Here is a 27,740-nt window from a genome sequence, read left to right on the forward strand (position 1 = left end):
GCCTGGGATCTTCGCGGCTCATTCTTCGCGGAAGCCGTCCCAGCGCCGTTGTTAAGGACCGGAGAGCGACGCCTCAGGCTCGGGCAGCATGGCTGAGAAGCGGCACACAGGAGACGCCGAAGCCCGGCGGCTCCCCGACTCCTTCAGGGGTGAGCCCCGCGCCGTCACCCACCTGCCCTAACCCTCCCCTCGGGAACTAGCCGCAGCCCGGGTGTCCCAGGCTCGCCTCCGTCGCTTTTAAGCCGTGCGACCGCCGCTTTAAGCTTCGGTGACGCTGAAAATAGTGAATCCTGTTCCGCGAGCTGGGGTCCGTTTGAGGGATGTTAGGGTGCAGAGTGCACAGAGGCTTGCCTGGCACACGGGGGACGCACCCACTGCAGGGCACGTTTCCAATACCAGAGCCATGGCAGGGGCTCGCGTGCTCCAGCGCTTGCCAGATGCCAGGCCCTGTGCCAGCGCTGTGCGTTCCTTATCTCGTAGCATGCGGGCGGGCAAGATGTGTAAGTGACTCACGGCCCGTGACGCAAACCTGCACCCCACACTCAGGACCCTGCGTCTTCTGTCGCGCGACTCCCCTCCCCACCCCCCAATCCCCTCCAGCCAGCCTTTGCCCAGAGCGACTACCCCTTCTCCCGAACTGGAAAGAACTCCTGTTCCCCCAGCCCCACCCCTGGCCTATTTCACATTAAGAAGCAAGACTGACCTGGGAGGTTTTGCCCTCCCTCCGCCCCTCACACATAGTAAGCTGTGTTTGTGCAAGAAAAGAAGAAAGTCTCTTTTTCGGTATTCTTCCCTCTCTCTTCCCAGCTTCACCTTCTGCCGTTTTCTGCCCCCTCTTTACTCCCTTTGTCCTAGGGACCTCGCCTCTGGGGCTTTTGTTTCTCACTGGGAATTCTTTTAAGTATTCCCACCCTACCGGGGCCTTCCCTGCCGTGATGGCAGAAACCTTGAGTGGCTCAGTGTTGTTGCCCTGGGAAGGAGCTAGTACCCTTGAGAAGGCGATCATCTTGAACCTTCATTGGCTAACTCCTTGGGGGTGAGAGTGGGGTTCCAATAGAGAGAGGTGACAATCCTCCCCCGGGGTGCTGAGTCCCTCCCAGGGGCTCTTAGTGATCCAAAGGAATTATTTCTAAGGATGGAATTTCAGACAGGCTGACATAGAGAATGACATTTTAGGGGGGGAAGGGTGAGCTTTTCCAGCACCCCCACAAAGAACATGATATTGGACTTAACTATTCTGACTAGTTGTAAAGCCAGCCTTGTCCACCCATCCAAGTCCCATTTCCGTTGCCCAGCGATCCTTCCCAAGAGCATTCCAAGCATTATCTGTCACTTTTCTCTGCTAAGCACATTGGAGAGTTACTTTCCCAAATCAGTAGTGTAACAGGAAGGATGTATTTGAAGAAACCGAGGAAAAAGAGGTTGAATTACTTCAGAGTCACAGTTTATAACTAATGGAGCCATATTTTATATTGGGTTTTAGCTGACCCTAAAACTTGGGAGTCCACCTCTTTTGTAGTTGATTGTCATATCCTAGATGGGAAGGGGGGTGGGATACTTTCCTCTGTGCTCTGTCTGACCTTTTGGTGGGAGAGAGAGGGACTATGAGGATAGTTACTAGCAGTTTGGTGAAAGCAGTGGGAAATCTGTTTGTAGATGTTCTTTGGGAATATGCATGATCTTTATTTATACTTAATATCCCTTTAGTTGGTTTTTCATGGTTATAGACCAGTTTTCACTTCTAAGTTCTTTTTCTTGGCTCTATGATTACCTTTTTTTTTTTTTTAAGACAGAATTTTTTTTCAGACTTTAATGAAAACTGCGTCTTCCTCAGAAAATTATATATACAAACAAAATTTTTCTTAGTCTAGGTCACCTTTTTTTTTTTTTTTTAATATAAACTTTTGAGATCCAGCACTGGTGGAAAGCCATTACTAGAATTTGTTAAATAGAATTTATTGAGTGCCTGCTATAGGTCAAACACAGCCTAAGTGCTTTACAAACATGATCTAATTGCAGTCTTCTAACAGCTCCACAAGGAAAACATTATCCACCATTTTACAGCTAAGAAACTGGGGCTTGGAATAGAAAAATCACACATGTGTGCCTCGGAGCCAGGTTTCAAACCCCGGCTACGTGATTTTCCATTTTCCCTACCCTAGAGCTATCTTCAAAATGTGTACCCAAGAGAGGACCTTCTCAGACATTGGTACTTCACTGAAGGTGAGAGACAACGAGGAAAGCCCCAAGGAATCTAACTTCAATCCAGACCTCTTGAATAAGACATCTCCAGAAGGCTGCTTCTGGGGGAGGCAGTGGAATATAAAAGCCCAAGCTCTGTCCTTTTATGATTTTGCTGACAACTAGTCTTAGGAATATAAATAGGACCAAACCTAGAGCGAGAGCCAGTGCATTCACTTTGTAATGAAATAGTGCAGGTGGATTGCAAAGAAATGTATTATTATAATTAAGAGACATGTCAACAGAATGTATCCCTTTGGGACAATACCTGAAAATAAGCAGAATCAAGGGACTGATTTGTTTATTTCAGTTGTTACAGCTGATCAGATTGGGGAGAACTTTGTAACTTCTTTAATAATTAATCTGAGTTAAACCATCAATGGTCATAAATTAACTCAAACCAATGACCAAGTCTAGTAAAGCTGGTTGTGTGTGTGTGTGTATTTGATTAGACAGGTTCCTTATTACATGGTCTTATTGCAGATAGACTGTTTTTCTGGGTTTATATTATCTTGATAAAGGAATTACAGTTATCATGACAATACATTGTTAAGTGTGGAAAGAAAGAGGTTAGAGATTACAGTCAATGGAGAAAAGGAAGTATGTGTCAATTCTCCTTTCTCCATTCTTTTTGAATGTCTGTCTATACTCTGAGACCAGTAAAGAAACTTCAACCCCAGGCATTTAGCCTGACATTTCAGTAGATTAGTCTCTGAAGATGCTGGCAATAAAGTCTGTTGTAAAGTATCAGTGAAAATCATACCAACTTTGTCCAGTTATAAAAACACTTATGATAAGATGGTATAGTGTAGTGAAACAAGAGTGGAATTTAGAATTCAAGGATCTGAATTGAGATCTCAATACCATCCCTTACTACCTGGGTCACCTTGGGTTAAGTCTCAGCCTCCCAAGCCAATTCCTCGTCTCTGTCCTGGGTATAATCTTACCGGCGGTAACTGTCTCCCAAGGTTTTAAGAATCAAATGAGAAAATTTACGTAAATGTACTTTTGAAACATTAAAATGTCAACTATTCAATCAGAGAAAGACAGCTATCATATGATCTCCCTGACATGAAGAAGTGGAGATGCAACATGGGGTGTTGTGGGGTAGGAAAAGAATAAATGAAACAAGATGGGATTGGGAGGAGGACAAACCATAGGAGACTCTTAATCTCAGAAAACAAACTGAGGGTTGCCAGGGGGAGAGGGTGGTGGGGTTATGGACATTGGGGAGGGTATGTGCTATGGTGAGTGTTGTCAAGTGTGTAAATCTGGCGATTCACAGACCTGTATCCCTGGGGCTAATAATACATTATATGTTTATTAAAAAATTTTTTTAATTAAAAAAATGTCAACTATTGAGGTAATTCATTAATGGGGAAAACAAAGAATGAAGTTAACAATGACTATTGAGAAAATGTAGTAATTATGCAGGGAGTTTAAATTTATGGGCAAAAAGTTGTATGAAAGACGGTCCAAGATGGTTTAGAACTTTATTGTCCTGCTCTGATGTAGTCTGTTTCTCCTCTAGAGATAGAGTCCCCAGGCAGATTGTTAGTCTTGATATTTTCTCAGCAGCGTTTGGGTCCCAGAAGGCAATTTACTTACTAAAAAGTTTATGCCTATAAACTGTATCAATATGATCTTCGAGTTGTAATAAAAAATAACGCTGCTATTTATTGAACACTTCCTGAGTGTCAAGTTCTTCTCATTGGTTTTTATACGAGACAAGTATTGTTCTTTTCCCTTATATTACTCCTGAGCAAAGTTAGTGGTAGAATTGGAATCTGACCCCAGAGCCCCGAGCTCTTACCTACTGCTTAGATTCTTGATGTCAGTTGAAGAACTGTACTTTTATCTGCCCCGCCAACACATACACACACCTTTTTTGTTTGTTTGTTTTTAAGACTTTATTTATTTTTATTTATTTGACAGAGAGAGATCACAAGCAGGCAGAGAGGCAGACAGAGAGAGAGAGAAGCAGGCTTCCCGCTGAGCAGAGAGCCCGATGTGGGACTCCATCCCAGGACCCTGAGATCATGACCTGAGCAGAAGGCAGAGGCTCAACCCACTGAGCCACCCAGGCGCTCCCCCCACCTTTTTTTAAAAGGAAGTTCGATGCCCAATGTGGAGCTTGAATTCATGACCCTGAGATCAAGAGTCCCATGTTCTACCAACCAAGCCAGACAGGCATCCACAATTTTTAGATAAAGTGATGTTGCCCTCCAAAGACTTTAATGAGAAAAACTCAATTGTAGATACTTTTAAGATGTCCAAGTAAAGGAGCTGGAGGGAAGAAGAAAGAAAAAAAAAAACAAAAAACGGAAGAAGTAGGAGGGTTTTGCTCTCTTAATATGTTTCAAGTCTAGTCTAAATTTAATTCACTTAATAGCATTATGAAATTGTTTTTCTCCAGTTTTTCTGAATATAACTGTTTCTGTCTTTCCGGCTATGGGCGATAGTCAGCCCATACATACTCATTCTGACAACTGCTTTGGGACAGAGGATGATTCTGAACTGTATTCAACAATTATTTACTTGGCAGATGGTTTTTGAGTACCTGTTATGCTCTAGATGTCTACCGTATTAGCTCATCTACTCTTCACATTTAACCCTCTCAGGAGGTACTCCTATTAGCCCTATTTTTAAATGATTAGATTAAGCACAGAATTAAGAAACTTTCACAAGATCATACAGATAATAAATGGCAGAGCCAGCTTTGAAGCCATCATGCCATGTTGTATTAAGAAGATCAAAATCTGGGGCACTTGGCTGGCTCCGTTGTTAAGATTCTGCCTTTGGCTCGGGTCATGATCCCGGGGTCCTGGGATAGAGCCCTGTATTGGGCTCCTTGCTCAGCGGGGAGCCTGCTTCTCCCTCTCCCACTCCTCCTGCTTGTGTTCTGTCTCTCTAGGTCAAATAAATAAATAAAATCTTAAAAAAAAATCAAAATCTATGAAGAAGACGGACCTTGAATAGGATAAGTACGATAACTGTTTTTTAGAAATGGTTAAGGAAAGAAGAAAAAAAGAAAGTGAGTTAAGTGCTATAGGCAATTTGGAGAGGGGGCCTCTTTAAGACTTGGGGGTTCAAATTTAAAATTACTCATGACACCCTCACCTCTTTTTCCTCCTGTTTTATGACTAGAACACTCGAATGAAGAAAAGCTACAGAAAATCCCCAAGATACTTGGGAAAGAAAATATTCACACTTACTTAATTTCCTTACAATCTTTTCAAAAGGACTCCCTTTATTTCAATTTGCATTGGAACTCTTTCTTGAATGGGTCTGGCCATGCCCATTTTCTAATATCTCATGGTAAACACATTTTGTGATTGAGATCTGAAAATGCTTCTCCAGTATCAGTCCTTTTGATCTAGTATTTGTAGGCATAGACAGTTTATAATAGGGAGGAAAAGGTACTCTCTCTGGCCATGGTTTTTAACCTGATACCATCTGGCCTTTAGCCACTCCAGCCCAGAGGCTAATTTCTTCCCTAGAGGTTTAAGGATAAGGGCATTCGAAGAATTAGAAACCATGCCTAATTAAAATAATCATTTGAAAGACGGATTATAGTGTGTGCTTGTCTGCTTTGAAAGCCTCCGCACAAACGAATGCAAGTTGTAATCTGAATGCAAGTTGTAATCTCTCCGAGTAAATGCCAACATTTTTTTTCAACATACACATATTGAGCCCCTACTGTGTGCTAAGCTGGACCCCTCTCTCCCTCCATATGTTTTTCTCTCTGTAGTGTGCTGCTTCATTTTTTATTTCTCTCTTCACTTTTTTCCTCCATTTTTCTTCTTTTCCTTTTCTTCTATTGTTTCCTTCCCTTCCTTGTCTTTTTTATTTATTTATTTATTTATTTATTTTTGAATATTTTATTTATCTTAGTAAGAGAGAGAACACGAATGGGGCAGGGAGGGGCAGAGGGAGAAGGAAAATATAATCAGAAATATGATATCCTGAATATTTATACCTTTCAGAAAAATTCAAAACTTGCCAAGATCTTTCATTTCAACCTACTGTTGTTGATCCTTAAATGGTGCTGTTAGGACCATGCTGTTAGCATGTTTTTGAGACCAGATTCCCAGCCCTCTTATCTCTCTTCACCCCAACAGCACTATTCTTGGCAGTGCATGAAGACGGAAAGTGCTTCACTTGCGTTCCAGGAAAGGGGAAGGAAAAGCTTGTCCTTAAATGTTGCTGTTCAGGCATTGCAACAATCCTTGGGCTCATCTTTTTCTTTTTGTGTGTATTAATGCAAATGAAACTTGAGTTAGATTTTCAGATATTATGTAAGACCTTTCTGGCCTTTCCCTGAAGAGGAAATCTAATCTTCTGAACTTTAGAACAAAATCTCAATGATAAATAGAATTTATTATTGCACATGATTTCTAGCAGCATCAAGTTCAGTAGACCTTTTAGTAAATCAGCTGATACTGTATCATTAACAATGTAGTGCTCTGAAATTATGCCTGTGCTACTCTCTTGAAAAGATTATTTTACTGCTTTTTTGGAAGCTAACCCAACAAAAATTACTGTACAACTTGTTTTTTTGTTTCTTTTGTTTCATGGTTTTGTTTGTTTTCTTCTGTCTCAGCTCAGGAAGTCTTTTGCTTTATTACTCGGGGACTCCAGGAGGAATATTTCATACCTACTTTACAGATATTTGTGAATATTAGAAAGATAGTATGTAAGGAATCCACTTGTGGCTGACATGTGATAGACATTCAATAAATGGCTATTATTAGTCATAATTAAAGACACTGCCAGAGTGTAAGAAATAATGTAAGAATTATACAATTTCATCTTTTCAGCAAAATTAGTTTACACAATAAAAATGGATGGAAATTTTACTAAGCATATATGCAATGCAACAGAATTTCTATTTGAGAAAATTGGACATAACATAAATGTTCATTAAGTTCATGGAACAGTGGACTATTATTCAACCTTTTTTTTTAAATTAAATTGATTTATTTATTTTCAGAAAAACAGTATTCATTATTTTTTCACCACACCCAGTGCTCCATGCAATCCGTGCCCTCTATAATACCCACCACCTGGTACCCCCAACCTCCCACCCCCCCCCCGCCACTTCAAACCCCTCAGACTGTTTTTCAGAGTCCATAGTCTCTCGTGATTCATCTCCCCTTCCAATTTACCCCAACTCCCTTCTCCTCTCTAACACCCCTTGTCCTCCATGATATTTGTTATGCTCCACAAATAAGTGAAACCATATGATAATTGACTCTCTCTGCTTGACTTATTTCACTCAGTATAATCTCTTCCAGACCCGTCCTTGTTCAACCTTTAATAATAAAGAATATGACGTGAAAAGATGTTCACAGTATAAGGGGAAAGCAGATTCAAAATTATTATATATACCATTATTTCATTTAAAAAAAAAAAAGGATACAAAAGGTTTAGAGGATACATAGCAAGGCAGAAAAGTCATCGCCATCTAGAGATAAGGGAAGTATAGATAATTTTTCTTCTCTAATTTCTTTAGCTATAATTTCTAATTTTTATAGGAACAATAGTTTGCTTTTATAATAAGAGGGAAAAAAAGCAGTGTTTTTTTTAAAAACATTGTCAGTTCCGGGGTGCCTGGGTGGCTCAGTGGGATAGGTCTCTGCCTTCACCTCAGGTCATGATCCCAGGGTCCTGGGATCGAGCCCTACATCGGGCTCTCTGCGCTGCAGGGAGCCTGCTTCCCCTTCTCTCTCTGCCTGCCTCTCTGTGTACTTGTGATCGCTGTCTGTCAAATAAATAAATAATCTTTAAAAACATTGTCAGTTCCCTGGAGATAAGCCCAGTTTGAATATTGAGTTAAACAGTGTTGATACATACACTCATACCCATTTTCAAAACTTCGCTTTGGTTAGTTAAAAATTTGATGCAGGGGCGCCTGGGTGGCTCAGTGGGTTAAAGCCTCTGCCTTTGGCTCAGGTCATGATCCCAGGGTCCTGGGATCGAGCCCCACATCAGGCTCTCTGCTCCTTGGGGAGCCTGCTTTCTCCTCTCTCTCTGCCCGCCTCTCTGCCTACTTGTGATCTCTGTCTGTCAAATAAATAAATAAAATCTTAAAAAAAATAAAAATAAATAAAAATTTGATGCAGTTTTCAGAAGAGTTGGTAGTAAAAGAAAAAAAATTTAACTGCAGCCAAGTAGTATTTACAACCCAGTGTCATGGGATCCCTAATCTTTCAGAGTGTTCCCACGCAGCGGTATCAACCAGAATCTCTCAGGAATGCTGGGTCCTCGTTATTGCCTTTTATCTCATCCAACTGGTAGGGCGGATCCAGTCTTCAAGGTAGTGAATGAGAAACTTGGAGGAAATGAACATGAAATTTGGGGGAGTAACTGAGAATTTCTGAAGGGTTCGCTAATATCCTGGTGAAGCTGAAGCCTCACCTCTCAGAGGAGTGTGATTTGTGTACCTTTCGGAGCGCTAACCAGATGGGGAAGAATTTCCAGGCTTGAGAAGGGGCTAGTTTAGGCACTAGAATGGTATGAAGTGGTGCCACCCCCAGTGTATGCACTGATTATTTCTAGCTGAGCATTTGAGATGCGAAAGACCAAGCCCAGTTTTTAGGATCTCCACTTCATTTCTTGTTGCTCTTTGTTTGTAATCACATGTAATCCCATGTAATCACGGTGGAAACTGAGGGCGCATACACATATGCACATGCAACCCATGAGAAAAGACTGGGCTGGGATAAAAGAAATATAAGAAACATCACTGCCCTCAGAGAGTTTATAGTCTAATATGTTCAGGACAGAGAGCTGTGAATTTGCCTGGGAACACGAGGCTTGGGGCAGTATTTTAGAAGGCACCAAATGCTGTCAGAAAAGTATTTGTGGCCAGTCTGTTCCTTGTTTGGAATCTGCTTCACTTTGGAAGCCTAGACCTGAGCCTGGCCACCAGCCTGAGACTGTTTTGCTATAAATAGGCACAGCTGGAAATAGGAGGCCTTCCTCTGTAGGAATATCAGATTTCATTCTCCGAACTCCTACCATGTTCTTCCAGTTTGGATACTGTCTTGGGAAAGTGCTCCAAACACGAAATCTTCTTTCATGAGGATTTTTTAATTTTTTTAATCCAGAGGCAAAGGACAGAAGGAATGACTTGATTTAGAACGTGGGCTCTGGGGTAGGATGACCTGTGTTTGAATCCCAGGACCTCCTCCACCCTGTGGTCTTGGGAAAGCTTTGTTGCTTCAGTTACCTCATTTGTAAAATGGAATTAGAAATGCTTGGGGCACCTGGGTGGCTCAGCTGGTCTGCCTTTGGCTCAGGTCATGATCCCTGGGTCCTGGGATCAAGCCTCGCATAGGGCTTTCTGTTCAGTGGGGAGTCTGCTTCTCTCTCTCCCTCAGCCTCCCCCCCTGCTAGTGTTCTCTCTCCCTGTCTCACAAATAAATAAAATCTGAAAAGAAAAAAAAAACTTAACTTCAACTTAACTTATAAAGAAAGAGTAAATGAGATAGGCATCTCGAGTAATTGAACACAGTGCCTACGACATATCATCTACCAGACATATCGCCTACCAGAGGTGCTGGGATTATCATCAGTTGTAATAATGCCTGACGGAGCCTTCTGCACAGGCAGCTTCTGTACAGGTCCGTGCTTGGAATATCCTCTCAGTAGATATATCGATGACCCCACAAACTATAGTTTAGAAACCTTCGGGAGATTAACTTAAAACACTTTTATTCATTTATGCATAGGACCTTCACCTCACAATGTGACACAGGACCAGAAAACCATGAAGTCATCTGTAGCATTTCTGGTCTTGCATCCTGCATTTCAGAGCCTTTGATCTGGGTGCCACCTTGTGTCCCTCTTCTCCCAGGCTCTCAGCTTCAACTCTGCTTATTTCTTGGCCTCCTGTAGATTCAAAGGCCTGTCTCGCTGCCATGTTGCCCTTCCAAGCCGTAACCATTGCCCAGCCTGCCTCCTCCCCTCTAGCCCTTCTCCCTCTCGTTACCAAGACCATTCCTGGAAATATTGCAGAAGCTTTCTGTGATTCATAAGGAAAGTGATAGTATCCCTGGGCATTCTGCGTCCCTCCGCCCTCCACAGACAGGAAAAACAAACTAAAAGTGAGGGAGACACTGGGTACAGAAAGCGCAAAACACAACCTGGAAGTGAAGGGGGTTTCTCAGGATTATAGGGAAAGGCAGTCCCTGGACCAACGGCTCACACCACCTGAGAGAGCAAGTCCAGACACACTCCAAGAGATAGTATCTTCGAAGAGGAAGTTGGTAGAACACCTGACCCTTATGAGAGGAGATTTAGACCACTGATGAGAGGTTTGAGGTTGAATCAATGCATGCATTAAAAACTAAGCAAAGGGAAAAAGCAAGACGTTGGAGAAAAAAAACAAAAAGTTGCATGGGACAGAAAAACGAATCAGACATCCCAACCTGGCTTAGCTTTGAATCGCATTTACATATTCATGAAGTGTAAAATTTGATAATGATCTAACCAAAATGATGATATAATTAGAAGGATGGGTATATTTATGGGGTGGGGGAGAAGCTAAATCCTCTTCCATCGTGGAAAGTCAATAAGTAATGCTCAAAATGGAGAAAGCAACAAGTGACAAAACGAGCATTTTATTTAGAAACAGAGAAGTATAGACCAAAATACTCAGCCAACAGAGCAGTTGCCTTTGAGGAAAGAAAAACTGGAAGAGGTAAGTGGGGGACTGCTCTCTTTTTTTTATTAATCTTGGAGAGCTTTGGGACTTTTTAAACTTTGTGCACGTATAGCTGATAAAAAATTAGAACAGAAAAAGCACAGATGCAGGGCACCTGGGGGGCTGTTGGTTAAGCATCTGTCTTCAGCTCAGGTCATGATCTCAGGGTCCTGGGATCGAGCCCAACGGTGGGCTCCCTGCTCAGTGGGGAGTCTGCTTCTCCCTCCCTCTGGCCTATCTTGTTCACTTTCTCTCCTCTGTCTCAAGTAAACAGATAATTTTCTTTTAAGCACAGATGCATAGCAACAAAGGCTTAAAAAAAATAAGGTGAGAATAATAGAAGGGAGAGAAAGAGTTCACAGAATTTATTTATAAAAATGTGTGTGGTTTGGAAGAATATTCATCATCTCTGGATCGACTAATCCCACCCCCACCCCTGTCCCGCTAAAATTCTTACAGTGGTGTGTATTATTACCTTCCTAATAAGACAGGAGCTATTTCATGTTGCAGGAAAGGAAGCAATTAGAAAAGTCAGACTATGTGTAAAGATGTTTGTGATACATTGTTAATAATCCTGAAAAATCAGAAACAGTGTGTCTAAGCATCCGGGGAAAAGGGTAATAAAGTATGGTTGGTGCACATGCCAGAGGAAATCCCTCGCAAACAGTTTGCCTTAGTTCATCTGTCCCCTCAGTTTAAATGCTCTTTGCCTTCTGTCCCCACCCTTTTGGTACCTTCCTTAACCGTTATATCCTTCAAGACATGCGTCTGACAACCGCCACAGTCCCCTACCCGCCCTACCCCACTGTCATCTCTGTCCCAGCTATGTAAGTTACTCCCATTCTGTGTTTCCAAAATGCTCTACAGTCTGTGTCGACACTTAACACCTAATGTTGTAATGATCTGTCTGTCTTGCCTGAGATAGGCAAGACCTTCCTGAGAGCCGGGATTGGGTCTTACTTTTACCATGTCAGTGCAGAGCACAAGGCATAATAAATATTAGGGACCTAATAAACGTTTGCAGGATAAAAAATAATGTGGGGAATCCTTATCATGTTAAGTAGATGAGAAAAAGTAGGCCCTGTTCTTCAGGGTTGTTACAAGGATTAGATGGGGGAATCCAGGGAACACAGTAGAATTCGAGGCATCGGTGAGTTCCGTGGACAGAGTGTGAAGGTGGTGGGAGTCTGCTATTAACAATGACAAGAGATGTGTATTTTTTGTTTTCACAGATAGCCCCAGTACAGGCCTTGGACCTTGTGGCTGGATTTTGGTGGCTGTCTCGTTCTTGTTCACTGTTATAACTTTCCCCATCTCGGTATGGATGTGCATAAAGGTAATAAAGAAGACGTCACTTGCGTCTGCCAAGGGGTCAGCCCCTCACTACATAAGCCCCCCGTTGTGTGTATCTGTGTAGAAAAGAGAGAGAGAGAGAGAGACCTGCTGGCCTGAATCCCTTTTCCTTCATCTCTCCCTTGGAAAATTCCCTCTAGTCACCTGTTGTAATGGAATCTGGGGACTTCTTTCAGCCATGGTCCAGGCAGCCCATCTCATAGGTTAGAGGAAGGATCCCTATCGGAAATGTTCCAAAGTCGGGGGTTTGGGGTGGTCCTGTCCAGAGTCAAGACACTGAGGACTGGCTGCTGGCTCCATTGTTCACTGTGTGACCTTTGCCTCATTTCCTCCCTGTAAGATGGGAGGAAGTAGCAACACCCACTTCACGGGGCCATTGCGAGGATTAAAGAATGTCTCTAAACATACTTATCTCAATGCCTGGCATATGGCAAGGGCCCCCCAATTGCTGGTTATTTTTTCCATGAAGTCATTAATACTTCGATAAATGACTATCATTTACATATTCCTAAGAAGGGAAAATATGCTCCAAGAATTTTCAGATAATTTTATGATTATAATTTAAGGAGTCAGGAGATAAACTGTGGGAAATTTAGTCGTTTTTATTTCTTGTCTTTATTACCAGTGCATGAGTAACTAAGTGAGGATGTTAACAGCTGAGGAGTGGAGTTATGGGTTTGCTCCTATATACTACTCTATACTTCCCAAATTTTATACAGTGAAATATCTATTGCTTTTATAATCACTTAAAAAAATAGTAAATACATATCCTGCTTGGTGTAATTCAGCATCGAACATGTTATTTATAGATACTGTTTGGATTTTATTTAAGTTTTATGTGTTTAAGAAATCCCCTATGCCCAATAGGAGGCTCGAACTCATGACCCCGAGATCAAGGGTCGCATGCCCTAAAGACCGAGCCAGGCAGGCACCCTGATACTGTTCAGACTTTAGAGGAAAAAAACAACATAGAGGCATCTAACCTGTTTAGAACAGAATATATATTTAGCAAGCTGCCTATAAATACATAGCGTATATAAAGATTTGTACTCCTCATGTTTAATTATTATTTGTGTTTTTCATCTAGATCATAAAAGAATATGAACGAGCCATCATCTTTAGACTGGGTCGCATTTTACAAGGAGGAGCCAAAGGACCTGGTCAGTACTAGAATTCTGGGTCGCTGGCCTGGAGACCGAAGTTCTTCCTCTTGTTGATGTGGATTCCCTTACGTGGGTCCCTTCTCTGTTGACGTAGAAAAGAGTGCCTGTAACAGAAGCCGTGTGACAATAGCAGTGGGGCTGGCCAGTCTTGCTACAATTGCCCTTTCCTTCCCTGAGCTCCCCTCCCCTTCCTATCCCCGCCGATAAGATTATGTTAGGCCAAGAATAGCCACAACTGTGGAAGTTTGAGCATAGAATTCCTACTCACTAAAGGCTTTCTAGATCTTACTCTCTATGCCTTAGTTCTGGCAAACTTCCCTTCAGCCCCTACTGTATTCCAGGCTCTGGGAATTCAAGGGAGACTAAAACATAGTTCCTACCCTCAAGGAGCTTGCCGTCTAGTGGACACAAAAAAGGAAGCAGTTACAATCCCGTGTGATAAGTACCATGACCAAGTCACTGCAGATAGCTGTGGAAACCCAAAGACAGGTGACGAACCCCACCTAGGAGGATGAGACCAGGCTTTGGAGGTGATGACAGCTTGGCTGAGTCTTGAGACATGGAGAGGTGTTGGCCAGAGGGGTGGTATTCCCAGTAGAAACGGCAACATGGGCAGCATGATGTCGAGGGGGGTATGGCGGGCCCAGGGAGGGAAAGGGCCTGCAGGGGGCTCGGCCCAGCATGAGCATGGAGCTCGAGGAGAGGGGAGCGGCCGAAGAAGGGCGCCGGGGCAGGCCATGCAGGACCTTATGTGGCATATTCAGGGGTTCATGGGCTGAGAAAACGGGACAAAGGAGAGAACCTGGAAGATGCAGAAAGACATGGGAAGGATCGTGTTGGTCTAAGTAAAGACCAGATGGCCAGTGGTGGCAGAGTCAGGACATGACGTCACGGGCCTCAGTGGCAGCATTTAGGTGGCACAAGGGAGCAGGAGGCTGGCGTTCCTGGCATCTGGCTCGTGAACTGAGACGACCTGGCTTCTTTCCGTTGATTCCTTTGATTCTGTTAGGGTGAAGGGATGAGGCACCAGTGTCTCTCGATAACGTTCTGTGTTTCTTTGTTGCAGGTTTGTTTTTTATTCTCCCCTGCACGGACAGCTTCATCAAGGTGGACATGAGGACCATTTCATTTGACATTCCTCCTCAGGAGGTAAGGTGGTCATATGCCGTTGATAACAGATGTCATGTGAGAAAGTCACTGGCCATAAGAGCAGCACAGAACAGGGTGGTGAGAGCGTGGGCGTAACGCCTGTCTGCTCGTCACCATTCTCCGGCTGGGTGCCTGTGAGCAAGTTCCTTAACCTCTCTGTTTCATCATCTGTAAAATTAGAGGTTATAATCATAGGACCTACTTTTGGGGACGGGGGAGAGAGAGCACACGTGAGCATGAGCCAGCAATGGGGACGGGTAGAAGGGTTCGATCCCAGGACCCTGAGATCATGACCTGAGCCGAAGGCAGACACTTCACTGACTGGGCCACCCACGCGTCCCTAGTAGAACCTACTTCAGAAGTTCTTGTGAGGACTACCTGAGACCTTACACGTATAGTGCTTAGGCCAGTGGTTAATAAATTGTTAAGTGCCTACGTGTTTATTATTACCAAGTGTAGCCTAGTGTCAGCGTTACTGTATCTGTCATACTTTTTCCTACTGCACTTCTCTGCTGTAGGTTTCTGATAGGAAATCCAGCTTAGCGCAACATTCTTCTTAAGGTTCTTCATTTTATTCTAGATACAGAATTAGGAGCTGCTCATTTGGCTTTTTAGATAAAGCATATAATGTTTTGTAATAGTCCTACTCCATGCTCTTTCAAACTACTTCGTTAGGATTATCACAGTTGAAACTCACAGCAGGATCCTTGAAAAGCACGTAACTGCCGTGGGGCAAAGGGCTTCCACCAGACCAGAGTGGCAGAGCCAGGACGACGTTCAGCCCCATGGGTTCCTCGCCGAATGCTTTTCCCGCAGCTCCATGCTAAACGCACCCGACGTTCGCGTTCACTCCCTTGTGGCCTTTGACGGTGAGGGCCATCCTGGGCCACGTGTCCGGGGAGGCATCGTCACCGAGGCGGATAGATAGCCTGGAAACAGGATGAAGGGAGGGGCAGAAGAAGAGCGCAAAGTGTTTCCTGGCTAGAAGCCAGGTGCACCGCGGGCTGGTGGAGTCTGGCTCGGTCGCTTTCTCTTGGCCTCGAACCCAGGAACCAGCGTAGGAACCTCCTTGCTGGTGCCAATCCGGACAGGGCCTGAGGTCAGACTTCATCACCCACGTGCATGGAGGGACGCCAGCAGTCACCGTTACCCACGAGAACAGGGCTAAAAGCTGTGCTGTGTTCTCTGCACGTTTTCCCATCTTTCAGAGAAGACGGACCCTAAGAAGGAGCCCCTCGCAGGGTAGCCGGGAGTCCTGAGGCTCCGTCTGTAAACGCTACAGACATCCGGCAGGCTTGCTGTAAGCTGCTGCCTTCCAGCGGCTCCCTCCTCTCCCGGGAGCCGCTGAGCCTGCAGCCGACTGGAACATGGCAAGCCGTCCTTCTTCCGACAGCCTTGACCACAATATGAAGGAAGAGAAGTGCCCGCTGACGGTTAACGGCAGGCAGAGAGGCTGCAGCTTTAGAAAGCTCTGGCTGTGGCAGTCGCAGGGGCAAGAGCCTGTTCAGAAACGATATGCGTTTCCCGATCATAGCGTGGGAAATCATTAATTTGCACGCCAACGTGGTAATACACTATTAGAAGTATTTTTAGGTTATCAGAAAAAAGAGGTGACTGCTTTCCTTCCTGACAGGGACAGAAGAGCAATGCACACCACTGCCGTTACTGCCCACCCGTTACACAGCCCTTTACACTCCCGAAAGAGTCTCGTTCGGCTGGATCTTCAACTTCAAAGCAATTTGCCAGCAGTATGCGCAGAATGGGGCTGTGTTATTAGCCCCAATGTCACAGATGAGGACTCTGTAGGACCGGCAGGCTAAGAGCCTCACTGGAGATGACCAAGCAGGTCGAGGAGGCACGGCTCAGGTCTCCTGACCCTCCTTCGCACACTCTGCCACAATCACTGTGTTCCTAGGATCATGTTTCAGTTCCTCGCTCCTTGATTCACTACCTGCTCTGTCTCCGGCACTCTGCCAGTGCGAGAGACGGCAGAGACAAGGTGCTCTAGAGAAACGCATGGTCCATTAGAGAAGCGATGAGGTCGACCAGCAGCACAGTCGCTGCAGTGAGGTGCAGGGGGGATCGTGGCTCGCCCTGCCTCATTAGGGGAGTTTCACAGAGGAAAAAAGCGGTGTCTTGGATGATGTGTCATCATGTGCCAATCTGCTGGTGTGAGGGAGAGGAGAGGACATCCAAGTGGGGTGGGGACACCTGCACGAAGGCCTGGGACACAGGCACCTCCACCTTCTCCAGTGTGGCAGGTGTGCAGCAGGGAGCGGGAAGGAGTGAGGCCAGTGGGCCACTGTCCGAGGACCTCAAAACCAAACTAAGGAGCTGCCCGGAAGGGGCTGGGAAGAAGCCCGGATGCATGATGTCCTGGAAAGCATTTTTATGCACCATGCTGTAAAATTTATTTTTACCCTCACCTCTCCCTATAACAACAGTCCCCATTCCCTTTGTGTTTGACTTCACTGTGCTGCCTTAGAGAGTTAACCCAGCCTAGGTTCTGCCCCAGCGCCGGGCTATGTCGTGCGTGATACTTCCGCCCTTGCACATGCTCACGCCACCCTCGGGAAATGACTTCTTCTTGTAAGACGTAGTTCAAGTATTGCCCCTGCCACCGACAGCTGTCCCTCCTTCTTCCTGCCACGGCGTCCTTGATTTCCCGCCCCCTTGGAAAGTACAGTGCCTGCTGCTGAGTGGTGTCTCAGAATTTGCTGAATGATTGAATTAGCAAATAAGTGAATGTATTTTACTAAAATTCCAAAGGCATAGTTAGCTTCCGGATGCTGCGTTGTCTTAGTCCCTTCAGGCGGCTCTAACCAAATCCCACACACTGGGTGGCTTATAAACCACTGAAAGGTATTGTTCACCCCATCAGAGGCTGGAATCCAAGGTCAGGGTGCAAGCGGGCTCAGCGCCTGGACGAGGCACTGCTTCCTCATTCATAGATGACCATGAGGGCTCAACCCTCATGACCCAAGCATGCCCCAAAGGCCCCACCTCCTAATGTCTGATGCCATCATGTGGGCGGTTAGGTTTCAGTGTCCGAACTTGGAGGGCACACTACACTCTGTCACTAACACTTACTACAGAAAATCGGCTGGTATCTTAAGATGTTCTAGAGAACAACACTGCTTATAGTTCTCGTAAAGAAGGAGTCGGTGGGCAGGTGTGAAATGGCATCCTTCCTGTTACAGATCCTCACCAAGGACTCGGTGACCATCAGTGTGGACGGCGTGGTCTATTACCGCGTGCAGAACGCCACCCTTGCCGTGGCGAATATCACCAACGCCGACTCAGCGACCCGTTTGTTGGCACAAACAACTCTGAGGAACGTCCTGGGCACCAAGAACCTTTCCCAGATCCTCTCTGACAGAGAAGAAATCGCACACAACATGCAGGTAAGGCCGTAAGTCACCAGAAATACCGAGATGAAGCCAGAGGGCTAGTGGTTGTTTGACAACTTTTGACTCATTCCAATGGGAGAATCACTAACCGGCTTTTTCTCTTCACTGAAACTCACTGGAAGGAGTATTTTTTCACACAAAGATCTCATGGCTTAACAGCTCAGTTGCATTATTTTTTTTTTATTCCCTTCCACGTAGTGTTCCCCTCAGAATTAGCATTAACCTTTTTCATTTAGCGTAATAGTTCTGAGGCCATTCTGCAAGACAGCGCGGGTGTTGTTAACACTGTTCTCTGCACGAGATCCATGACTTCCCTTGTAACTCATATGCATCCCGAGCTTTCTAGAGTCATAGATTATGAAATAAACCTGGCTGGTCCAAAAAAGATAAAGGACTAAAATCCAAGATCTTGTTATTTATCAATGTCATCGTGTATCAAATCTATGACCTTAACCTGATGCCCACAACCACCACAGCAAACAGAAAGGAAGGTTTCATTCCTCCTGTTGCAAAGGGACCCTGATGAAGCACGAAGTACTGTGGCTTAATCATGTTAGATCAGGAGCCAGTGGGCCACCTGTTTTTATTAGTAAAGTGTGGTCGAGATACAGCCATACACACTGGTTTATATATTATCCACGGCTGGTTTTGACCCACAATGGCACAGTTTAAGAGTTGCAGGGAAGACTGAAAATAGACAACCACTGTCTGGCCCTTTGAGGGAAAGCTTGCCAACCCCTGCATGAGCTTCTTTAAGAGAACCAGGATCAGCTCGCCAGTCCCCACAGAGGAGACCTAACCTCTCCCCTGGATCTCCCCCAGCGCCTTGTCCGCTCCCCGACCCAGGGGTCTGTCCTTGGCCACTGGACAGGGCTGAGCCTTCTTTGTTGGCCTTCTCTCTTCCGAACAGTGTACCCTGGATGACGCCACTGATGACTGGGGAATAAAGGTGGAGCGCGTGGAAATTAAGGACGTGAAGCTGCCCGTGCAGCTCCAGAGAGCCATGGCCGCGGAGGCAGAGGCATCCCGGGAGGCCCGCGCCAAGGTAGACTTGCTGTCTGCTCTGGTCTTGTCTCTTTTCTTTTTCCTTTTCTTTTCTCTAGTTTTCTCTTTCTTTCTTTCTCTCTTTTCCATACTTTGTTTTTCCTATTGAGTTTTCTTCTTAGTTACACAACAGCAAAACATAGTTGTTACAAAAATGGAAATAATCCTAAAGTGTATGTCAAGGTGAAAGCCTTCCTCTTGCATCTGAGTCACATGCCCTCAGGGGCCACGGCTCCTGGCAGCTTAGTGTGTCCACTGGGGCTTTCCCTGATGAGGGTGTCTAAATGCTGGCCTGTTTGTTTTACGAAAGTAGGCTCGTACCATACCTGTTCTCTGCCTTGCTTGCTTCACTGCACAGCATCCTGTGAGCCCGGTGGTATATGTAGAGCCGCTCATTCTTCTGTGACCGCGTCTCCCATACCCTATGTTCCCAGACCCCCACTAAGCACAAATTAACAGTTCTGAGTTCAGAGCAACTGGGCATTCCCGCCAGCCAGTGTGCTCACCAACTGTTCCTTCCTGTTTTGTTTCTTTCAAAGCTTTTATTTTTTTTCTAAGTCATCTCTACAGCCAGCGTGCGGCTCAAACTCGCAACCCTGAGGTCAGGAGTCGTACGCTCGACTGACTGACCCAGCCAGGCACCCCTCCTTCCCTATTTTTGTCTTCTCTTTCATTCTCTCTTTTCTCGGGCTTTTCTTCCTTCTTACTGTTCCCTCTTCCTCTCTGTCCTCTTAACTTTTTTTTGCTCCTCTTTCTCTGATGTCTGCCTCCCCCCAACACCCTTCCTTGGTCATCCCCATCCCTGCCCACCTCGGCAGCCTGCATGGTGTGGGCCCCCATGAAGGGGTCGAGGAAATGTCTATTCATCTAATCTGGGAAAGAGGATTTCTGGAGCTAATATAGAAGGACACAGGGATAGCTTGCCAAACCCAAGGTTGGAAAGCAGACTCAAGTCTCCAGAGTTGGAGCCCAGGACCACATTGCGGTCAAGACCAAAGGGAGCTAATCATTCCACCCCTTGGACCCCACCTCACTGCTGACAGCTTGAGGGCAGGGCGTCTGACTCTCAAGTTTCCATACCTCCCTGGTTGAACACTAAAGGGGACAGAACAGCCTTGATTCCAGATTCACAGCAGGGCGATCTTCTTTGGTCAAAGTTTAGTCAAAAGGGCAAAGTCAGATGTTCATAAGCTCCCGCAGCCCCTTGTGCAGATATGAGTGATGGAGGAAGAGGGTCAGTTGACATAAGAGGGCTTGCTGTGGACTTGATGCAAGGAGCAAACCAGTCTGTTGTTTTGTTGGAAAATAGTGGCAGCTGGTTCTGGCTAAGCACAGAACTCTAACCTTCTAGTAGGAAGCCTTTAAGATGAAAGTCAGGTGCTGTAATTTCTTAGCCAACACCAAATAGAGTAGTAGCTCCTTTGACAGACTATGCCCAGAATTTTCTACTGACCAGGATTGCTAGGTTTTCCCAACGTGATAACTAATGCTTCTGAGGACAGCTGGTATTGCCGCGGAAGCCTCAAGGGCTCGCTCTCAGTCATCACCCTGAGAAGACTAAGTGTATTTCCGGTAACATTAAAGATGCCCTACTGTGTGCTAATAAGTATTTTGAAAATTAGGAACTGCTTTTATCTAGAATATGTCGTTAACCAACAGCCCTGTTTCCAAGCCACATAGAGTCTGACTTAGAATGTCAGAGCCTGAAATGTCCTTGGAGGTTATATCTTCTGGAGGCGACAAATAACCTGGCCCCGATGCTGCTTCTCCCACCTCTTATTCCCCTGCTGGTAATTAACTGCAGCACTGTTTTCCACTGAGCTTAGACTTGACCTCAGACTCCTGCTATTGCCCTCCAGGTAACAAGCCTCAACTACTTGGAATGGGCTCTAAAAATGAAATTTATTTGCCATCCCACCGTTCAGATGAAGAAAATTGAAGCCCCGAAAATTTCTGTGGTTTCCTCAAAGTCACACAGTTGATGAGTGACCGCAGAAATGAGAACTCCCGTCTGTTTCTCACTGCCTCCTTTGGACTTCCCGTGATGGGTTGTCTGCAGGTGTTCTCACCAGCAAGGAAGGAAATTCCCTGATAACAATGGGAAGAGACAGAGGAAGCCTGTTAGAATGCAGAATAACTGCGCTCCCACTTAGATGAGACTGTAGGGACCATCTAGACTATTCTCGTGGACCTGGGCTATGCCTGTCTTTAAGATTAGGGTGAGCACATAGAATCACAAGGAGTCTCTCCCTTCTGTAAAATAAAATAACCCTGCAACCACCATAAGGCCAACAATTCAAAATCATATATTCATGTTCTCATGGAAAATAGGGAGTCTGTTTCAATATGTAAATATGTATGTAAACTGGGAAATATGTAAACTGGCAAAGAAAAGGGTAGGAGAGCCTCTAGACTGAGAGACTTCAGAGAGAAATTCCTCAAGGTAATTAGCCATCAGGGAAATGCAAATCCAGATCCCATGCAGACGCCATGCTAGATATCCACCAGAATGGTTTAAAAAAAAAAGAAAGAGGGGCGCCTGGGTGGCTCAGTGGGTTAAGACCTCTGCCTTCAGCTCGGGTCATGATCCCAGGGTCCTGGGAGAAATTTACAGTCTCTTTGGAAGAGAGACCTTGGAAAGCCCTCTGGCAGTGTGTATCCAACAGAAATGCACTCACGTGTTTACCAAAAGTCATGTGCTGGAGTGTTCACAGCAGCATTTTGTAGTAACCCGAACTGGAAACTGCCCATGTGTCCCTTGCCGTTCGATGGATAGAGTTTGCTTTATTCATGCAAAGGAGCACCAGGCAATGAAGAGAGTGAACGGAACATGGTTTGCGAGAAAGGAGCCCGGCTCGAAAGAGGAGAGATTGTCCCGCGAGCTTGGCTGTATCTTAGCCAAACCTCTTTGTCGAGTGTGTAGACTAGCTCTGATTGACTTGAATGTAGTACCTTTCCCGCTTGCTTCCTTCCTGATTTCCTTTCTCACGCCTCTGAAAAGAATGCCTGGCACGTGCTTTCAGGCTCATATTCCCGGGGCCTCGTCATCCATTAATTGAGAGGGGGGAGTGCAGGAACGCAGAGTCCCCTTTCTCTGCCCTTCCCCGCCTGGCCCGCCCCAGCTCTGGAAGGAAGACCATAGTACCAGCCTCACAGGCCTGAAAATGCCCGACTCTCACATGATGGATCAAGCGATACGGAGTGTTGATCAGCATGGGGCTGCCCCACGAGCAGCTGGCTCTGCTCTCTGAGGTCCCATTCACGGCATCTATGCCTCGGGTGTTTAGACAACACGGCGTGCCTAGCATGGTGGGTCCGACTGTCCGGCCAAGAGTCTGTGTGTTGGCCGGTAGTGGAAGATGAGCTAGCTTTGCAGTTGGTCCATGTCCAGACCAGGGGGGGAAAAAAGTGCCTAACTGGTCATCTAAGATGATATGGAAAAACCCATGTCATCTGTCCTCGAGGCCGAGCTCCGTTTTGCATTCTGTACGTACAGTGCCTGCCTTAGAGCACGGTTACGTGAGGCACTTGGCATGTACCTGGCTCCTGCCCCTTCTCACAGACCCAAGTAAGACCTCCTGATAAGCTGAGATTTTTATCCTCTAAACTGAGTGCCTTCTCTTGGTAATAACACATCTGATATCCCCCAATGGGGATAACCCAGTGGGACCACCCAGGCACCCAAATCTAGAAACCCAGGGCCCTGCCTCATTTCCTCTCCCTTCCTGTACCCAGTCAGCCTCCATACTGCTGACTGTCCTCCTGAAGAGCCCCCCAGCCCCTTCCTCCCTCCATCCCCGCTACCGGCAAATCACCCTGGTCACTCTGAGGCTGTCCCACTGGCCCCTCACCGAGTCTCCCCATCCATCCCCAGGCGTCTGTCAGCCTGTCCTCTCCAGCTAGACCTGGTGAGGTTCCTGCTGGAAACTTCAGCAGCTTCCCACTGCCTACAGCCTGCAGACCAAGCACCCCCGCCTCCCCTCGGCCTCACACCATATTCAGCCACTTACGTTTTTTTGGAATACACCAGCTTTTTTTTTAATATACCACAGTACCTCTTCATGTGTGCTACCTGAAGTATTCTCCAACTTTGACCAAACAGCAAAGCTTTCGCCGTGTCCTGTTCAACTTACTTACCTTACCACCTCACCTGCAAAAACTGCTTTCCCCTGAGGGCTGGCACCGAGCCTCGTACCCATCTCTGTCCACATTTGTCACACTGGAACAAAGCGTCCAATTTCCCTGTCTGTGTCCCCTGCTTGACCAGGTGCTGAAGGAGGCGAGGGCATCCATCCTCTACCCCTAGCTCCTGCCCAGGGCTTGACCCCTAACGTGGCCCCCAACAGTAACGGTGTAAGTAATCATAACTTCAGTGGTCCTAAGACCATTGCTTTGGATCCTGATTCTCACGGAAGTATTAGGAACCATGAATATTTTGAGATCCGTGTGCGAATATCCTAGTGAAACTGCCCAGTGAAGCTTGAGGATCCCAGTATCTTCAGCCCTCTTCTCCGAGGATCATGAAGTGAAAAGAACTGCCTTGATTTGGCTCCAGCTTTCTGTCTTCCTCACAGTGGCCCGAGGAGGCAGGTGCTCTTGCATTTTAAGAATAAGAAACCAGAGCTCAGCATGTTAAATTACCCCCGTGAGGACACTCAGCTAGTAAGGCTTTTGGTTCGAGATTGACGTGAAAGCCCATCTCATTCCCAAGCCTCCCCACTGCCCAGTGATGTTCAAGCTCTTATGCTCATTGAACCTCTCGAAGAATCTGGAAAAACTGTATGGTCCCATCACACATTTTAAATAGACCTGTAAAAATTTTCATTTGAATTGATACACTTGGCTGAGCATAATTATCCCTGGTTATGTTTTAAATATCGACATTTCACACTGAAACTGTGAACATCATTCTTTTAAAGGTACCCAGTGAAATTCAAATGACATAATTACTCCACCATCTATTTAAAATACGTAAATAAGGTTTTCGTGGTCAGGCATATTTTACTGTCCCTTCTTCTTCTCCTTGAACTTCTGTTTCCACTCCCCCTCCTCCACGGATTTCTTTTCCTGATATATTTTGTAATGAGTCATTTTATTACTGTACCGCAACACATTTAGTATTGAAGTTAAAACTATTATAAAAAATTTCCCATGACTACAAGCAAGGCATTTAAATGTTTCAGAATGTCTTCTCAGTAATTTTTTTTTTTTTTAACTAGAAATGCTTCTCTTAACAAGACAAAGAATTCATGTCTTCATAGCCGGCTGTTACTTATTGCCAAAAGACTAAACATCAATTCCAGTCTTAACTTTTCATTTTTATAGATATAAGGAGTCAGAACTTTTGTTTACATAAATAAGTGGGTAGAAATGGAAGTTTTGTTGCAAGTCATGCATGCAATTCTTTGCCTCTACATTTAGGTGCTAAAAAAAAATCATACAGCCATCTTCATTAAAAAAAATATATATATTAAAGATTTTTTTGAGACAGAGAGAGCCCATAAGCAAAGGAGCTAGAGGGAGAGGGAGAAGCAGACTCCCTGCTGGGCAGGGAGGGGTGTCTCCAGGCTCGATCCCAGGACCCTGAGATAGGAAGACAGATGCTCAACTGCCTGAGCCACCCAGGCGCCCCTCAAGCGCCTGGGTGGCTCAGTGGGTTAAGCCGCTGCCTTCGGCTCAGGTCATGATCCCAGGGTCCTGGGATCGAGTCCCGCATCGGGCTCTCCGCTGAGTGGAGAGCCTGCTTTCCTCTCTTTCTCTCTGCCTGCCTCTCTGCCTACTTGTGATCTCAATCTGTCAAAAAAATAAATAAAATCTTTAAAAAAAAAAAAAAGAAGTATTTTTAATGGTCATCCACTTTCAGTTCTGTAAGGTTCTCTTCCTTTCTTAGCAATCAAAGAACTGGAAATCCATTTTACTTGCAAAAGGATTCGTATCCAGTCATTAGTCACTCTCCCAACCTCTAAACGGTATTGCAAATTGTCTCTTTGTCTGGTCCCCTGAAGCATGAGAGAAAGGTCACAGTAGAAGAGGATGTCTTGACCTCAGGCACGTACTTGGGCAAATCAGATAGAGGATAAAGGACGTATGCAAACTGGGTAACTGGAAATCGATTTCTTAAAACCGTTTTTTCTCGGCCCTGCAAGGTTGAGTATACCTACCCAGGTTTGAAGACTGCTGTTTGAACACTGCCTTTTTCTCCATTTTACCCACTCCCTGGTCCTGTCGTGTAGGTCATTGCTGCCGAGGGAGAAATGAACGCATCCAGGGCTCTGAAGGAAGCTTCCATGGTCATCACCGAGTCTCCGGCAGCCCTCCAGCTGCGGTACCTCCAGACGCTGACCACCATCGCTGCTGAGAAAAACTCCACGATCGTCTTCCCCCTGCCCATAGACATGTTGCAAGGCATCATGGGGGCAAAACAGTGAGCCTCGGAGGCCAATGCAAAGATGTGCCCTTCCTTTCCAGGGTAGAGTGGGGACCAAATCAGCCCTTAACCTGTGAGGAGAGAGGAGGGCAGGATCTCGGCTTTCCTTCCTCTCTTTCCCTTTCCATATGTTGACTGCAAGATTCTTAGAATGTGTAGTGATCCTAGCAACAGAGGAAGATTGTTAGCTTGTAAATACTGAGAAAGAGGAGTACAGGGAGGGGACTGGTGATTTAAAGGAGATAATTTCCTACTCTTTAAAATATTTAAAAGTTCATATATTTAGATCATCATGTAATAGGTTAAATCCCCTGTCTTTTGACTTTTCACTGGGTCATTCTGCACCCTCTATCTGCAGCCAGCCCAAAGGCAAGTAAATAGGTTATAACCACCACTTGACACCCTGGCTGGACAAATGCTTTGCAGAAAGCAGAGACCTTAGGCTACGACCAGCTTCTCTGGGCCACACGTGCCTTACTTTCGGGGAATCTTAAGGAAACATTCCTGCCGTCCGCTCTCTTTCGAATCCCAGGCGGTGCTTCGAAATAACCCTCTGTCTCAAGGAGGCATTTTCTTGCCTGTACCTCTCAACACTGGAGGAGATGGTCAAGATCAGTGAGAAAGATGATCTTAACCCTTGAAAAACTTTTAAATCCACTGTCACGAAGATCTTTTAAGAATAATATGTTTCTTTTCTTTTTTTTGCTCAAAACTTCTTTGAGCCTCTCCATGACCAAATGAGTCCTCTGTGCTCTTTCAAACCAGCTACATACTTGTCACAAAAGTGCTTTTTTCTCACTTTTGCCTATTTTCCTATATCAGGTTCTCAACAGTTTCTGATTTTTTAAACGACACTTTCTCTAAGTTCTATGGGCAACTGTTTATATACCTATTCAAATAGCTTGAGGACTAATACTTTTTAAAAAAATGTCTTCAGAAAGCCATTCTATTTTACTGTCTGCATGCTATTAACTCTGGTACACTGTGAAATATTTTGGCTACCTAGTCCTGTTCATTAAATACTGTAAGGAATTCACACTATATTGGGCACATAATAGCCAATGAGCTTGGCAAGCATGTCAAACTTAGGACATATATACAGATCTAGGTCTCTTTTCTATTTGTGGAATCCTTTCTCCCGTCACCAAGGTCAATGCTGAAATAGGAAGTGGTCAGCCCCTCTGGACCACGGTTGCTAATTTTGCAGTAATAGGGAGCACCTTCAGTTTTGCAAATGGTGTGAATCTGAGCATTCTTCCTGTTGGCCCGAAAACCCGGCTGGTGACATTCCTCCTTGAGGCTCTGAATTCACCTAGAGAAGTCTTCCCTGCCCAGAGCTCAGCCTGCATATCCGTCCTTAGCTAGATCACTGTCAGTCCCACACCAGGAGTGTCCCCTCCTCGACCCCCCATTTCCAAGCTTATTTTAGGAAACCTTGAGCCATGTATCCAGGTTCCAAGCTGAGTTTTATTAAGTGTATATGGAGCATTTTGACTTGGAACTCAAGTTACTCATTTTAAATAATGCTCTTCTCTCTTTGGTGAGCTTGCAACCCATGAGGGCCAGGAAACAACTCCATACCCTGGCTGAAAATCTCTTCTTGGGTTCGGGGTAACCGTGCTTTCTGTTCCTGGAGTTTCCCTATTTGCAGAAACCAGTCTTCACCTCTCTGCCTTGTGGATTCATCGCCCAACAGGGTGGGATTAAATTGCTTGAGAGGGAGGGAGCATAAAAGGGGTCTCTAGGATGAGTGTTGGTACGAGAGGTTTTTCCACATGGCCTCCCTTTCCAATGCTGTACATAATAATAAAGTGTGCACTTTTACTCATTTTCTTTGGGTGAAAGAGTATATTTCTGTCTGCATTTAGTGTTTTGTGGATTTCATTATCCAGAAGTGGCCCAGGAGATCCTCCTGTCCTGGGCCAGCTTCTTGATGTGCTTTTCATGGGCCAAAAAAGGAGAAGAGCTTACAATTGTCCATCTGTCTTTCTTGTCTAGGCTCCCTCTGGTGCATCTGCCCCCACACTTTCCCTGGGGAGTTTGAGATCCATGGACACCCTAAACCCATCACTAGTTTAATTTCCCTTTGCTTTAATCCAAACAGGACAGGACCTCCCGTCACCCAGTGATCTGTCCCATCCCCACTGCCTTGCACACTGTCCAGCCCCAAGTGCACAACCAATACCTCTTGACCAGCCCAAGGTTGGACACGGGATTCAAACCCAGGCCAGCCTCTTCGGCGC

The 27,740-nt window shown here is 45.4% G+C and overlaps 1 protein-coding gene across 1 annotated transcript; it reads left to right on the top strand.

The window, feature by feature from the left end:
• Positions 1 to 27,325, top strand: STOM (stomatin). The gene is made up of 7 exons (XM_044264997.1): positions 1 to 149; positions 12,184 to 12,287; positions 13,392 to 13,464; positions 14,534 to 14,616; positions 17,817 to 18,020; positions 18,937 to 19,071; positions 25,304 to 27,325. Exons 1-7 carry the CDS (start codon positions 89 to 91, stop codon positions 25,496 to 25,498), a joined length of 855 nt encoding a protein of 284 aa, XP_044120932.1. The 5' UTR covers positions 1 to 88; the 3' UTR covers positions 25,499 to 27,325.
• The last annotated feature ends 415 nt before the right edge of the window (positions 27,326 to 27,740 follow it).

The sequence above is a fragment of the Neovison vison genome, chromosome 9 (assembly GCF_020171115.1).
Source record: "Neovison vison isolate M4711 chromosome 9, ASM_NN_V1, whole genome shotgun sequence".
NCBI classification, from domain to species: domain Eukaryota; kingdom Metazoa; phylum Chordata; class Mammalia; order Carnivora; family Mustelidae; genus Neogale; species Neogale vison.